The sequence below is a fragment of the Chenopodium album genome, chromosome 20 (genome assembly GCF_948465745.1).
Source record: "Chenopodium album chromosome 20, dcCheAlbu1.1, whole genome shotgun sequence".
Taxonomy (NCBI): Eukaryota; Viridiplantae; Streptophyta; class Magnoliopsida; order Caryophyllales; family Amaranthaceae; genus Chenopodium; species Chenopodium album.
In genome coordinates, this window is record NC_137853.1 from 15,128,074 (window position 1) to 15,142,489 (window position 14,416).

Genomic DNA, 14,416 nt, shown 5'->3' on the forward strand with positions numbered 1-14,416 from the left:
GCGTCTGGCAAACCGCTACAACTTGTCTCATGTTATGCTTGAATCCGATTCCCAAATTTTAATTGGTAGGCTTTGCAAGGGAACTATATTTTTTTCTGACTTAGATGCGCTCCTTGAGGATATTTTTCATTCTAGCTCTAAGTTTGATTCTATCTTGTGGTGTCATGTAAAGCGGGAGGGCAATACTGTAGCTCATAATTTAGCCCGCATTGTGTCTTTTGGTCTTGAACAGGTATGGGAGAACCATAGTCCTTGTGAGGTTGCTCCATACATTCTTATGGATAAATTAATAATATAAGGCACCATCCGATTTTCCTCAAAAAAAAAAAATAAACAAGAATTAAAAATACTAATTATTGTATAATATAAATTTTGTATACAAGCAAGGAAGCGCAGAACATTATTTCGATATACAAGTATGAATTTTTGAACTATGTGTATGCATATTGATCAGAATCACTGTACGCACATAAAAAAAAGGAAACTTCTAACTTAACATTGTACATCTTTAAGCATGACTACATTGTTCACAATTGATCGAAACCCAAATTTTCGCTGGTGAAATATAATTGGGTCAAGGCTTATCTCCTCAATAAGTTGTACGCAGGCAAGTCTTTTACGCTGCAGATGTCTTCTAACTCAAGCTCCCGTTCTAATTGAGCTCTTGTTGATTTCAAAACATCCTGGAAAATAATTAAATAGATATTACTAAAATGAAAGTCAAGGCGATAGGATGGGAAAAGACAAAGGACTTACATTAAACTCCATATAAGATGCACGTTTTGCAAGCCATTGTGCATCCATCATTAAAAAGGCTATACAATACAGATTGTCAAATGCCATCTCATCCTGGGCAAGCAACTCTAGAAAATGTACCCCGGCTTTGGAAGTTGGCTTTCCTGCAAGAAATTTTTGATCCTACTGTTTAAAATCCATCCCTTGTAAACTTTAAACGAGGAATTCTAATAATTTTAAGAAATTTTTTCTAAGAAAATAACACAATTTCCACCATAAGCCTTGCTTATTCCATTTATAGAAATATAGGGTAGACAAAAACGCCAACATTAATCTTCAGGGAAAGAAAACATCAACCTTCCCCCTTCCTCCTGTTGAAGAGAATGCAGGCATTGCCCACAGCCTTAATGCATATCTTTCACAAGACTAATAAAAGAGAGTTATCATATCTCCAAACTTAACTAGTTATGAGACATGTAAACGAGACTTACCAGATTGGAGATCCAGCATTTGTGCTAACATAAATGAAATATTGATGCCAGCTACAGCAAAGGGATATTCCCACTCAGCCCTCTGTCCATCTTTCTTGTGCAACAAACACTGGAAAGAGCCCTGGAAGAATGAGAAGGTTCATTAATTATGTAAGTTTCCCCTTCCAATCTAACCTGAAACATTGCACATCAACAAAATTTTACAGAATAGTTTATATATCTAAAATAGAAAATAAAATAAATCTCCTCGACATTTTGTCTCATTTTTACAAAAGCCATGGTTAAAAGAAGACAGGGACATGCTGAGAAAAATAAAAGTGTCCTATACAAAATGATGAGTAATAGAGTTGAGTTAATACCATTACAGGCAAAGAAAATGAAATGAGGTGCAGGTGAAACTATTATACTAGACAAGATCAAGAAGGATCCAGATGGAAGCTTGCAACAGTACAAATAATATGGGGTATCTTTAACTTTAAACGCAGGGAGGAGCTCGAAAAGTTTGATGGGACGGATCAGGATAGGCAGTGGACATAGAGCTGCTAGGATTACATAATGAGATGCGAAGGAGTTGGCAGCTGTGCCTGTAATGCAGCAAGACTGCACATATGGTCTGTAGTGCAGATGGGAGTACCAAGTTAAGCGGTAAGCATTACTGAATACAAGATTATTACACATTACTCTCAGCTTACAGCAGACTTACCCCTTGAGCACAGTTATACTCTAAAGATAGTTCTCCTAGTGTCAACATCATGTGGATTTCATAATCAGGAAAATTTATTGGAACACTAATACGAAATTGAGAACATTCAAAGTTACATTAAAATCTGAATGCAAAATGGTAAACAATAAAAAAGATCTAAAGACTGAATAGTTGGATATGTACCGGGTATTTTTCAGCAAAATAAATGAGATTCTCAAGTGATATGTATCCTCCACCCCTAGTATAAGAAGATAATCACATCTAAAATCAGATTCTGGTAGGTAGTAAGATGGCTTTTCTTTTAAAGTCTATCATCGAATAGTAAGCATACCTAAAATCTGTTGAGGGATCAGTGCCTTGCCAGCCCATTTCCTTCCAAAGCTCTGATTTAAGAGGTGGGAGCTCCCTATTGGGAAAAGCCAACCTCCACAGCTGCTTAAGAGCATCCTGGAAGCAAAAAGTTGTTTTTGTTAATGTGATACTATCAAATATACATGAACAAGTTCCCTTTTTTACAAAAATAAATAAACAACTATGTAAAATAAAAATGCACATTAGGAATATGATGGTCCATACTGACATTAGACAGGAAACAATTATAAGTGAAAATGAAATGCCGGATTTTTGAGCTCCAAATCATGTCACGTGATGACATGCAGAGGATTTGATGGAATTGGACTACGCGTAGCGAGAATTAATTAGTAGATTTGATTATTGTTAGCTGCCTTATCAGAACATTTATTGATTTCATTTATTTTCATTTGGTGTATAAAATCCATGCCGATATACTTTGAATATGTTAAATTGCCAGAAAATTATGCAAGTATCAGACAATTGCAAATATACAACAGGACAAGAGCGAGTATTAATCCATACAAAAAAAAAAAGTAAGCATTATACATAAATTTAGAAAGGATAAAAGAGGCCATTCAAAGATTATCAGTTCAGATAGTTTGGGGGTGAGATGGGGGAATGTGTACATAGAATTTAATAGCAAAGCATAGCTGATAAACATAATCAACAAGAGGGCAGCAATACAATAAGCTGAACAGGTGAGCCGCATTAGGAAAAAAAAAAAACTGTTTGAGCAAATTTGATTCATTCAGTAATTAAACCTAGAAAAAGCCTAATGTATAGCTTGTTAGAACCCTAGTAATTTCATTTGGTTTATCCTCACGTTTTATTCTCAATGTTTACAGAAATAATCTGCCAACAGAAACTTTACTGCATTGCTACTGCAGCTCAAGCAATTTACACAAAACTGTCAAGTTTCATTGTCCTTACTGTTAGTATATGTAAATAACAAGTAGGATTGTTAGATATATTTACTAAATAATCCTACTTAATATAACAAATATTGTAACACATACATTGAAGTTATTCTAAAGCCCAAACGACCATGAAATGAAGATAAACCTGATGTTCTATTCGGCTTCCATCAAACGGAACTTTCAGCCTGCTTTGAAGGTGTCTGAGTCTTTCTTCCTACAATAGCAACATGACAGAGCATCACTTTAGTAATTAAAGAGTATTCAGAAATCTAAGCATATTACAAATAAAATAGTATTTGAATATCTAACATTATGGTCCAAACAAACATAATATTTACATATACTAAAACAAGAAAACATAGATAACCAACTGAGGAAGAATAAAGCATCCTGATTCGTAACACTGACTATACCTGTAATGAAGTAAGAGCTGGTGCAAGGAAAGGTGTTTGCGATGAGAATGCAGGACCCACAAGACGTCCAAAAAGTGACCTTGAGCCAAGAACAATATTTGCTGGACAGAAATATCATGATTTGAAAAATTAATTATTCATAGGAAAGGGATAATTATCACGTGATAAAAATAGTATTACAGATCCTACTTTCCTCAAGTTCCTATTGACACAATATTTAATACACTGTCAAGTTTTTAATTAACCGTTATTTCAATTAAGGAGTAATTACCACTTCCAAAAAAAATTATAACAGATATCAACCAAATCATGACTCTGAGACTCTGAGTACAAAACAAAAGAAGAACGTGATAAAGAGTGTACATTATACCTAGATTGTTTTCTTTCCATCATGCAGACAGATTAAGTGCAAAGTTGAGAACACTGTACCTCCCAGAATTCTCAGATTTCTCACCATTCCCAAACCTTGCCAAAGGCAGATAAGTATCTCTAGTATCATAATTAAGGCGAAATTAAAACGTAAGGCCACGAGTTTTATAGAACAAGACAATAAGTACAGTAGTACACAACAGAAGAGACTATCCAAGAAATAAATCAGTCTCGGGGAAGAGTGATATGAAGGCCAACATCCAAATTTCTCACTTATAACTTCCTTTCAAACTTCTTAATGAACTGTCAAAAGAAGAGACTCGATCAATGTGAAAGGATTGGTCATGAAAACATAAATACACAAATTGAGGGATCAAACAAAATTGATGATGAATCAAGCCAGCTGACAGGCTGTAAGAGCCACAGATGAAAGCTACCATGTCAATGAAGACTAAAAACCATCTTTTCTTTGAGCATGCTGTTCACAATTATCATACCTAGATCGTCTATGAAGATGTCATGGATTTTAACAGGGCCCCAGTAATACCAGACCAACACTGCCTTAAGTACAAAATAAATTTATGAGAATATCAACCTTCAACCAAAGAAGATTGCAAGAAGCAGAAAGAGGTATGGGTTTCTTCTTTCACTAAAAGGTCAGAGCTAATTCTCAGGTAGGCAATGCACAATAACAGCTAAGATGCAACAAGGATATTTAAGTGCTTATGATGACACTAAAAAGACTAAATACTATATTATGTCACCAGTGTTGGGGTAGTAGTCCCACGTTTTGACAATAAGAACTGTGAATCATCTATTAATCTTAGCTTAACAGTGCAAAATAAAAATTACCTGATTGTTATGATGAGTGACATTTATGGCACTCATTTGGTTCCTTTTTGGATGATTTCTATTTTATTTTATCTCTCTTTTCTTTAGTTTTCCTTAGTTTTATTCTTGTTTTCTTTATTTTATGCTTTTTGTAGTTAGTTTCTCTATTTCATGCTTTTTCTAGTTTACTTGTTATTTTTCTCTTTTACTTGCTTTTTATCATTTGTTTGTAGGTGGTAATTGATTGTCCAAGAATTCCTGAGTCTATGAGCTTTCATTGTTTTCATGCCTAGAGATGGTGCAAGAAGCTTCAAGTCTAGGGTGGATCCAAGAGGCAAGTTTCAAGGCTTTGTATATGCCTTCTTCATGGCTTATACTTTTCAAGAAATTCAAGAAAGTTTCTGCCTACTTTGTCCTCCATCATCATCATCTAGGACGTGTGCACCGCTTGAGCTAGGACGAAGAGAAGAAGGGGGAAAACCCAGGGTTGTGCGGGCGCACTAGAGGAGTGTGCGGCCGCACATCTGTCGGCCGCACACCAGGTGCGTGCGGGCGCACCTGTCTGGGTGTGTTCTCGTGCGCACCATTCTCTCTCCTTCGAGCGCCCGCACCGACGTGGGTCTATTTTTGGGCGTCATTACCGACCTCCTCTTTGTATATATAGTTATTTCTACCTATTTTTAGTAAGAAGTTTTTAGATTGAATTTGATAGTTAGTTTTGGGAGAATTTTAGAGAGAGAAACTCAAGAACTTTAGAGAGAGAAACTATTATTTTTGGTGATTGCTCAAGAATTCCTCATTGTATTTGATCTTTAGATCAAAGTTTTGTAAGGATCTTCTTCTTGATTTCAATACAAGTTTAATTCTAGTTGATTTCATTTGTTTTCCATGTTATTGATGATTGATTTGGTTAATGATTGAATTTTGATTGATTGTTGGTTTAATCTTTGATTTCAATTATGTTGATGATGAAATTGATGATTGTTGTAGTTTTGATCTTGATTCCTATGGCTAGTGAGTAGTTTCCTAGCTAGGGAAATGGTGAAGCATGTTTGAATAATGGATTAGTGTAATTTGGGGATAATTGATGGAGTTGATGATATGATTAAATTTGGTTAATAATTCATGTGCATGTGTGTGATTAATTGAGGTTTGGCCATCTTTGATTATTGCACTGGATTGCATTGTGAGCTTGCTATGATACGGACCATTGATTAGTAACTTGCAATTTCACGATTGAGGTGCTTTGTGACGTTCCCTAGGTAGTGTTTAGCGTAGTTGACGCTAGTTAGACCTCTAGGTGAACCATCTTAGTATGCTCTTTTGGATACATGATGATCTTCCTTCATATCATTTGACTTAGTCGGTTTGACCTCCCAAATTACCATTTTCCATTACAATTACATGTGGATCCATTGCCCTAGTGTCTTTAGATTGATTTCATATAAGTTCTTGCATCATTTAGCTCTACCTCTAGTTTCCTTCATAAACCCCTTTTACTTGACTTCGAAATAGCTTGACTTAGACATTGTGCATTCGACCTCCATTCCTTTGGGTTCGACCTTGACTTACCACTACGCTAAATAGGGGTTTGTTAAGTTACAAATTTTGTTTGATTGGGTGGGGTGGTAGCCCAACGACCTACCGTTCTCCTTCCCATCAAAATGGCGCCGTTGCCGGGGAATGGTGCTTTGAGTGCATGTTGTTGTTGAGTCTATTTCATTTCATTTTCAAAATACAAAAAGATTTTACACTTTAGGCTACACTTGTAGCCGTGCTACTCATATTTTCTTTGAGTTTTGTATGCATAGGTCCCGAGATCGCTCATTTGTTCCCTTTGATCCGGAGATTGAAAGAACTCTCTCAAGGAGGAGAGTAGCAAACAAGACCTTGAATTATAGTTCCTCAAGCGAAGAAGAGATTGAACAAGAGCAAGTCATGGGAGAACAACCAAGAGTTGCCTTGAAAGAATTGGGAGTACCCGGTGCATATAGGTTCGAGGGCGGCATAGCTCCACCTACAACACCGGCAAACGACTTTGAAATTCGGCCGACAATGATCACCCTAATAGAGAGGAGACAATATAGTGGGGCAAAGAACGAGAGCCCATTGAACCATCTTAAGGAGTTTGAAAAATATTGTAACACGATCAAGGTTAATGGAGTGTCTCAAGAATTCATCCGCCTTAAGTTGTTCCCTTTCTCCCTCTTAGGAAGATCTTTGGAATGTCTAGACAAAGAGGTGAAGCCCAATTCATTGAGAACTTGGGATGATGTCACTAAAGCTTTCTTGTCCCGTTTCTATCCTCAAAAGAAAACGGCGGAGGCAAGAGCTTTAATTCAAGGATTCAAGCAAAAGCCAAATGAGAGTTTTTATGAGGCATGGGAGAGATTCAAGGAGTACCAAAGAGAGTGTCCTCACCATGGAATTCCAACATATCAATTGATCCAAATCTTCTACGGTGGTTTGAGTCCTCAAGGCAAGGCATGCCTTGATGGAGGGGCCGGTGGTCCAATCATGAACAAAACCGAAGAAGTTGTGGACATAATAGAGGATGTGGTGACTTACTATAGAGATTGGCAAGATGGGGAAAGAGATTCTTCAAGCAAGCAATCTTCGTTGTATTCGGTGGACCATCTTAATGCCATCAACAATCTTTCCTCTCAAATGACAAACTTGGGAAAGGAAATGACGGCGATCAAGGCCAAGTTGGAGAGTGTTTCTTCCTCTTCCCAAGCTCCAAATCTTCCCTCCCAAATTAAGGGGAGAGGTACTTCTTCTAACTCTCAAACTCCTTCTACTTCACATAATATGCCTATGGGATGTTTGTTTTGTGATGTATGTGGATCATATGACCATGATTCTAGCAATTGCAACAATGAATGTGTTGATGAATTTGACAACAATGAGTGTGAACATGTTAATTTTGTGTCAAACAACAATGTTCAAAGGTTTGATAATCAAACAGGCCAATGGAATAGGAATTACCAAAACCAAGGCAATTTTGATAACTATAATCATAGTGGTGGTTATAGGAACCAAGGGAATCAAGGTTCTCGTGGTAACCATAACCAAGGTTATAGTGGCCAAAATCAAAACCAAAATTATGGTAATCAAAACCAAAATTATGGTAATCAAAACCAAGGTTATGTAAATCATAACCAAGGTAATGGCAACCATAATCATAGTGGTGGTAACCATAATCAAGGTTATGGTTCAAATCAAAATAGGGGTAATTGGAACAATCAAGGAAGGGGAAATTTTCAAAACAACGCTCAAAGAGGTCCCCCACCCGGTTTTGTTCCAAAGACTCAAGGTGAAAATTCCTATTCACAACCTTCTTCTCCTAGGACTACTTTGGAGGAGTTGATTGATAATCAAACCAAGATCATTAACACCTATATGGAGGTTAGTGATAAGAAATTCAATGAGATGATGACCCACAATAAGATGCTTGAGACTCAAATTACCCAATTAGCAAGCACTATTAAGGATTTTGCTAGTCCTTCATCTTTGCCTTCCCAAGGTGTTGAACCAAAGAAACCCGTGTACTCTATTGCCACAAGTGGTGGAAATGATTTTGATGAGGGAGTTTCTTGTTCAAAAGAGGAAAGAGATGAGAGTGGTGCTATGGAGAATGAAGTGGAGAGGGTTGAGTCCAAGGAAATTTATTGTGAGGTTGAGAAAAAAGAAGAATGTGTTGTTGAAAAGATGAGTGAGGTAGAGAGATTTCCCGATCTACCATATCCCCAAAAATATTTGAGATTCAAAATGGATGAGCAATTTGGGAAGTTCCTTGGAGTTCTTAAGGAAATTCATGATTCCACACCCTCTACCGAGCCAATTCCCGACATGCCTAAGTACTCCAAGTTCCTTAAGGAGATACTAGAGGAGAAGGAAGATTTTAATGAGGGTAGTTCGGTGAAAGGAGGGAAGTGTTTTAGTGCTCTTATCCATGGTGAGCTTCCGGAGAAGATGGAAGATCCGGGGAATTTTTCAATCCCTTGTCAAATCAAGAAAATGGTTTTTGAGAATGCTTTGTGTGATCTAGGGGCTAGTGTGAATATTATGCCCTTTTCGGTTTTCAAAAGGCTTGATCTAGGTGAGCTTCAACCATCTAATATAACACTTCAATTGGCCGATCGCTCTATTAAACTTCCTAAGGGAAGAATTGATGATGTTCCTTTAAAGATTGGAGAGTTGGTCTTTCCCGTGGATTTTGTTGTTTTGGAGATTGAGGAGGATGAGCATATTCCAATCATTTTAGGGAGGCCTTTCTTAGCCACCTCGGGAGCTTTAATAGATGTGAAGGGAGGTCAAATCACTTTGAGATGTGGAAAATTGGAAGAGAGTTTTAAGTTGAAGCCAATGCATGAGTCCTTATCTTGTGTGCAAGATATAGCATGTGCTAGTCTTTCTCGTTCCATTGATGATATGTGCATGATTGATTCTTCTACTAACGATGTTTTTGAGATTGTTGATGATGTTTGTGCAAGTCTTAATGATGTTAGTGAAGAAGAATTTGTAATTCAAAAGCAAAGGGATGAGAAAGAAATTGATATTCCAAATTGGTTCAAGCTTAATTCTCAAGATGAAGAAAAAGCTTCCATGATTAAAGATGTTGAAGTCAAGCCGAAGAAAAAGGCCCGTGACTCGAAGAAAGCAAGAAAAAGAAAGAAGTTGAGAAAGGAAAAGGAAGAATTTGAAAAGAATTTTGTGAAGGTTTCATTAAGCAACGATGAGAAGTTGCTTAAAATTGAAGAAGATTTTGCTCTATCAACCACCTTGAAGAAGGTGGTGTTCTTTGATCCTCCATGATTTGGAGGAAGGGTCGAGCTTAGGACCTTAAGCAAGCGCTTCCCGAGAGGCAACCCGGAGTTTCTAACTTTTTCTCTTTGATTTTTGAATTTTCTTTTTTTGTTTCTTTTATTACTTTGTCTTTTCTTTCACTTTTCTACTTGATTGGATTTTTAGGATGACCTTTTGCGGGATTGGAATTCTACAAGTATGCATGATAAATGGAAGGTGTTCGTGGCACAAATCATATTTTGTTCGATTCTAATCGAAATTTGAGGTAAAAGGGGTAAGAATTTTAGAGAGGTAAGATAGGAAATTAATGTTTTGAAAGTTTAGCTTGGGGGAATTTGATGAGTGACATTTATGGCACTCATTTGGTTCCTTTTTGGATGATTTCTATTTTATTTTATCTCTCTTTTCTTTAGTTTTCCTTAGTTTTATTCTTGTTTTCTTTATTTTATACTTTTTGTAGTTAGTTTCTCTATTTCATGCTTTTTCTAGTTTACTTGTTATTTTTCTCTTTTACTTGCTTTTTATCATTTGTTTGTAGGTGGTAATTGATTGTCCAAGAATTCCTGAGTTTCCTCTCTATGAGCTTTCATTGTTTTCATGCCTAGAGATGGTGCAAGAAGCTTCAAGTCTAGGGTGGATCCAAGAGGCAAGTTTCAAGGCTTTGTATATGCCTTCTTCATGGCTTGTACTTTTCAAGAAATTCAAGAAAGTTTTTGCCTACTTTGTCCTCCATCATCATCATCTAGGACGTGTGCACCGCTTGAGCTAGGACGAAGAGAAGAAGGGGGAAAACCCAGGGTTGTGGGGGCGCACTAGAGGAGTGTGCGGCCGCACATCTGTCGTGTGCGGCCGCACACCAGGTGCGTGCGGGCGCACCTGTCTGGGTGTATTCCCGTGCGCACCATTCTCTCTCCTACGAGCACCCGCACCGACGTGGGTCTATTTTTGGGCGTCATTACCGACCTCCTCTTTGTATATATAGTTATTTCTACCTATTTTTAGTAAGAAGTTTTTAGATTGAATTTGATAGTTAGTTTTGGGAGAATTTTAGAGAGAGAAACTCAAGAACTTTAGAGAGAGAAACTCATTATTTTTGGTGATTGCTCAAGAATTCCTCATTGTATTTGATCTTTAGATCAAAGTTTTGTAAGGATCTTCTTCTTGATTTCAATACAAGTTTGATTCTAGTTGATTTCATTTGTTTTCCATGTTATTGATGATTGATTTGGTTAATGATTGAATTTTGATTGATTGTTGGTTTAATCTTTGATTTCAATTATGTTGATGATGAAATTGATGATTGTTGTAGTTTTGATCTTGATTCCTATGGCTAGTGAGTAGTTTCCTAGCTAGGGAAATGGTGAAGCATGTTTGAATAATGGATTAGTGTAATTTGGGGATAATTGATGGAGTTGATGATATGATTAAATTTGGTTGATAATTCATGTGCATGTGTGTGATTAATTGAGGTTTGGCCATCTTTGATTATTGCACTGGATTGCATTGTGAGCTTGCTATGATACGAACCATTGATTAGTAACTTGCAATTTCACGATTGAGGTGCTTTGTGACGTTCCCTAGGTAGTGTTTAGCGTAGTTGACGCTAGTTAGACCTCTAGGTGAACCATCTTAGTATGCTCTTTTGGATACATGATGATCTTCCTTCATATCATTTGACTTAGTCGGTTTGACCTCCCAAATTACCATTTTCCATTACAATTACATGTGGATCCATTGCCCTAGTGTCTTTAGATTGATTTCATATAAGTTCTTGCATCATTTAGCTCTACCTCTAGTTTCCTTCATAAACCCCTTTTACTTGACTTCGAAATAGCTTGACTTAGACATTGTGCATTCGACCTCCATTCCTTTGGGTTCGACCTTGACTTACCACTACGCTAAATAGGGGTTTGTTAAGTTACAAATTTTGTTTGATTGGGTGGGGTGGTAGCCCAACGACCTACCATTCTCCTTCCCATCATGTTACTTGTATGAAAAGAACAAAACAATGTTGCCAGTTAAAAAATTAGGCAGGATTAGGCCCCCAAAAAAAAATCAAAAAAATTAAATCCTGCCTGCACACCATATTCCTAGGGTGACTGGAATAATCCTCAGCTAAACAAGAAGTAAAATATTACACATGATCTTGCACAGCTGAGTCTTACAGTGTGTTTGGATAACATTAGAGGAAGGAAAAGAAGGGGAGGGAGGAGAAGAGGAGGGGAGGGAAAGGAAGGGGAGAGAAGAATGGTGAGTTTTCCTTCCAAATCTCTCCATTGTTGGACGGATCATTTTCCTACAATTTAATCCCTCCATTTCTCTCCCCTCCAATTCCCTTCCTTCCTCATTTGTTATCCAAATGAAAGATATCACATTTCTCCATTTCCCTCCCCTTCTTTTCCTTCCATTTCTTTCTATCCAAACACACCGTTAGGGTCTGTAATGTTCAACTTAGTAAATTGCTTCATGTAGGTTCAAGAAAACATTCAAATGGAAAAAGTTCGAAAATGTTCATTTCACTATTACAACAAGTTTCAATAATTTCACATAAGTCCAATTAAATGAAGACAAATTCATATAGTTTAAAGTCAATTGAATGCAATACATCCTTAGTAAATATTGAGCCTGATATGGTATGGCATAGATATAAACTATGAACTACCGAATACCAAATGTAATTTTATCAAGCTTTCCTTACCAAGCACTTTTTTCTTTTCTTCTTCTTTTTTATTATTTATTTATTTTTTTTATTATTTATTAATTTTTTTTTTATTTGTTTATTTTTATTTTTTTTTGACGAGAACCAAGAACATCTTACATTCTACATAGTTCACCACCTTTATATCTAGCACTTCAGAGAACATTGTTTACTGCGCTGTTGGTACTAAAGCCTTGTTAAACCTTTTGAAAATTACTCCCCATTCAAAAAATGAATCATTAAATAAATAAAATACTGAATAAGTAACCAAAAATGTTTGGAAATATCTAATATAGTACATCTAGGAGAGTTTTGTGGATAACCCAAACCAGATGATTCTATTGTTTTGTTTACTGGATATAAGTAACTTGGGGTAGGATTTATCTGTTTTATTTCAATGCCTCAGTTTCTGACCGGGTAAACATAGAAATTATTTCTTACTTTTTCCTTCACTTAAAAATTCTTTTCAACCTACATTCCACTTTCCTACACATTTCAAGAAAAATTTCACAGGCTAGACGCCTAGACACATTCCACTTTCCTACACATTTCAAGAAGAATTTCATTGGGTAGCCAAGTGTTAAACATAAAGTTCTAGTCTGTAATCCATCCAGTATTCTATCAGAGATCAATGTAGGATTAAAGCTCAATCTACTCAATAAGTAAATACTCATCCATGTTCATTTATCCATATATCATACATATTCAAGGTATAACATGTAGATTATCAAGCTCCTCGGTTCTCAGTTCTCACCACTCTCAATTCCCCGAAAAAGAAATTTCTTGGGCTACCTCCTACATAGTGCTGGCTTTTCCCTGCGTATCAGATTTTAACTACTAACATGTGATTAAAACTACCTAAGGCAGATTCCACAATCGGTTCTAACTCATCACTACATGTGATTGAAATCACAATACACAGATTTCACAATCAGTTCAATGCAACAAAATAAAAATACTTTTTAACACAAACTAATTAATTCAATTCAAGTTTCAAATACTAATCAATTTAACGAGTTCCACATACAGTACCTAGCCACTGAGCCCACTGCGCGAGCAGCTGAGAAAATATAAAAGACCAATGGAGATTAACCTTCCTTCCTGGATCATCCAAAAGCTCATCCAAAGAATATTGCTGAAATTAACAGAAAATCACACAATTCATCATTCACAAACACTGAAACAATCCCACAAAGGCGATACGAATGACATGATACAAGTAAAATAAATTCACCTCACGATTTCTATCACCATACTCGCGATCATTTCCAAGCAATGGCTCCGCTAAACTCCCAGAATCCGACGAATCATAATGCTCACGTCTTCTCCCATCAACATCACCATGATGAAGCCTTCTCCTTAAAGTAGCCGAAGGTGACATCACCAATTCAGCTCCGAATTCCCCCTCTTACAATCAAATACACCTAAATTGCATCAATTTGAACACTAATCAGCATTAATACTGAAAAATTGAATGATCAAAGACAGAAATTCTAAAACCTCATCATCAGATAAAACATCAAATATAAATTTCAACAAGAAAAATTACCTCAAAAATACAGAAATTGCAACAAAAATTGAATTTTTTGAACAGTATCGTATACCTTTCTTGGCTTGATTTGCAGTTTTCTTTAAACAAGGGGAAAAAAATCAAAAATCTTAGGAAGCAAGCAAAGAGGTTGTGAGAGTGTGATTTAATTATTAGGTTTTTAAAAAATCAGAGGGTTTGGAATTTGGGGATTCTTGAATTGCAATTGGGCAATTGACGTTATTGTTTAAATTGTTGAGTAATATTAAAATTGGAGTTTGACAATTGAAATTCTTGTCTTGATTAAAAAAATTTGGGACTCTGTGTAATAAGTGTTGTTTCAGAGCTGACTGGTCTTTAAAAAAGAAGAAACAAGCAAGTTACAAAAGAGTCTAATGGGTAATGGGTAGAGGTGTCAATTCGAATAATCGGATGGAGTTTGGGTCGGGTCTATTCGGGTCGGGTTTGTTCGGATTGGATATATTCGGGTCAAAATTATTCCTTTAACTTAGATCGTTCGGGTCAAATTCGGGTCGGGTCATAGTCGGGTGGTGGTCAACCGATTCCA

At 36.5% G+C, this 14,416-nt stretch overlaps 1 protein-coding gene and 1 non-coding gene across 3 annotated transcripts; both read right to left on the reverse strand.

The window, feature by feature from the left end:
* Positions 1-332: 332 nt before the first annotated feature.
* Positions 333-14,183, reverse strand: LOC145597338 (uncharacterized). 2 transcript variants are annotated; one of them, XM_081653491.1, is made up of 10 exons: positions 13,925-14,183; positions 13,555-13,744; positions 13,353-13,455; positions 3,614-3,714; positions 3,346-3,414; positions 2,261-2,376; positions 2,113-2,167; positions 1,227-1,347; positions 757-899; positions 333-683 (listed from the first exon to the last, which is right to left on the reverse strand). In XM_081653491.1, the coding sequence occupies exons 2-10, from the start codon at positions 13,699-13,701 to the stop codon at positions 582-584; spliced, it is 957 nt and encodes a 318-aa protein (XP_081509617.1). In that variant the 5' UTR covers positions 13,702-13,744; positions 13,925-14,183; the 3' UTR covers positions 333-581. The 2 variants fall into 2 exon arrangements, with proteins under 2 accessions (XP_081509617.1, XP_081509616.1); XM_081653490.1 differs by having other exon boundaries at positions 13,870-14,183.
* On the reverse strand, positions 7,137-7,242 carry LOC145599851 (small nucleolar RNA R71). The gene has a single exon (XR_014104107.1). It is a non-coding gene; the product is annotated as a small nucleolar RNA R71 (small nucleolar RNA).
* Positions 14,184-14,416: the final 233 nt, after the last annotated feature.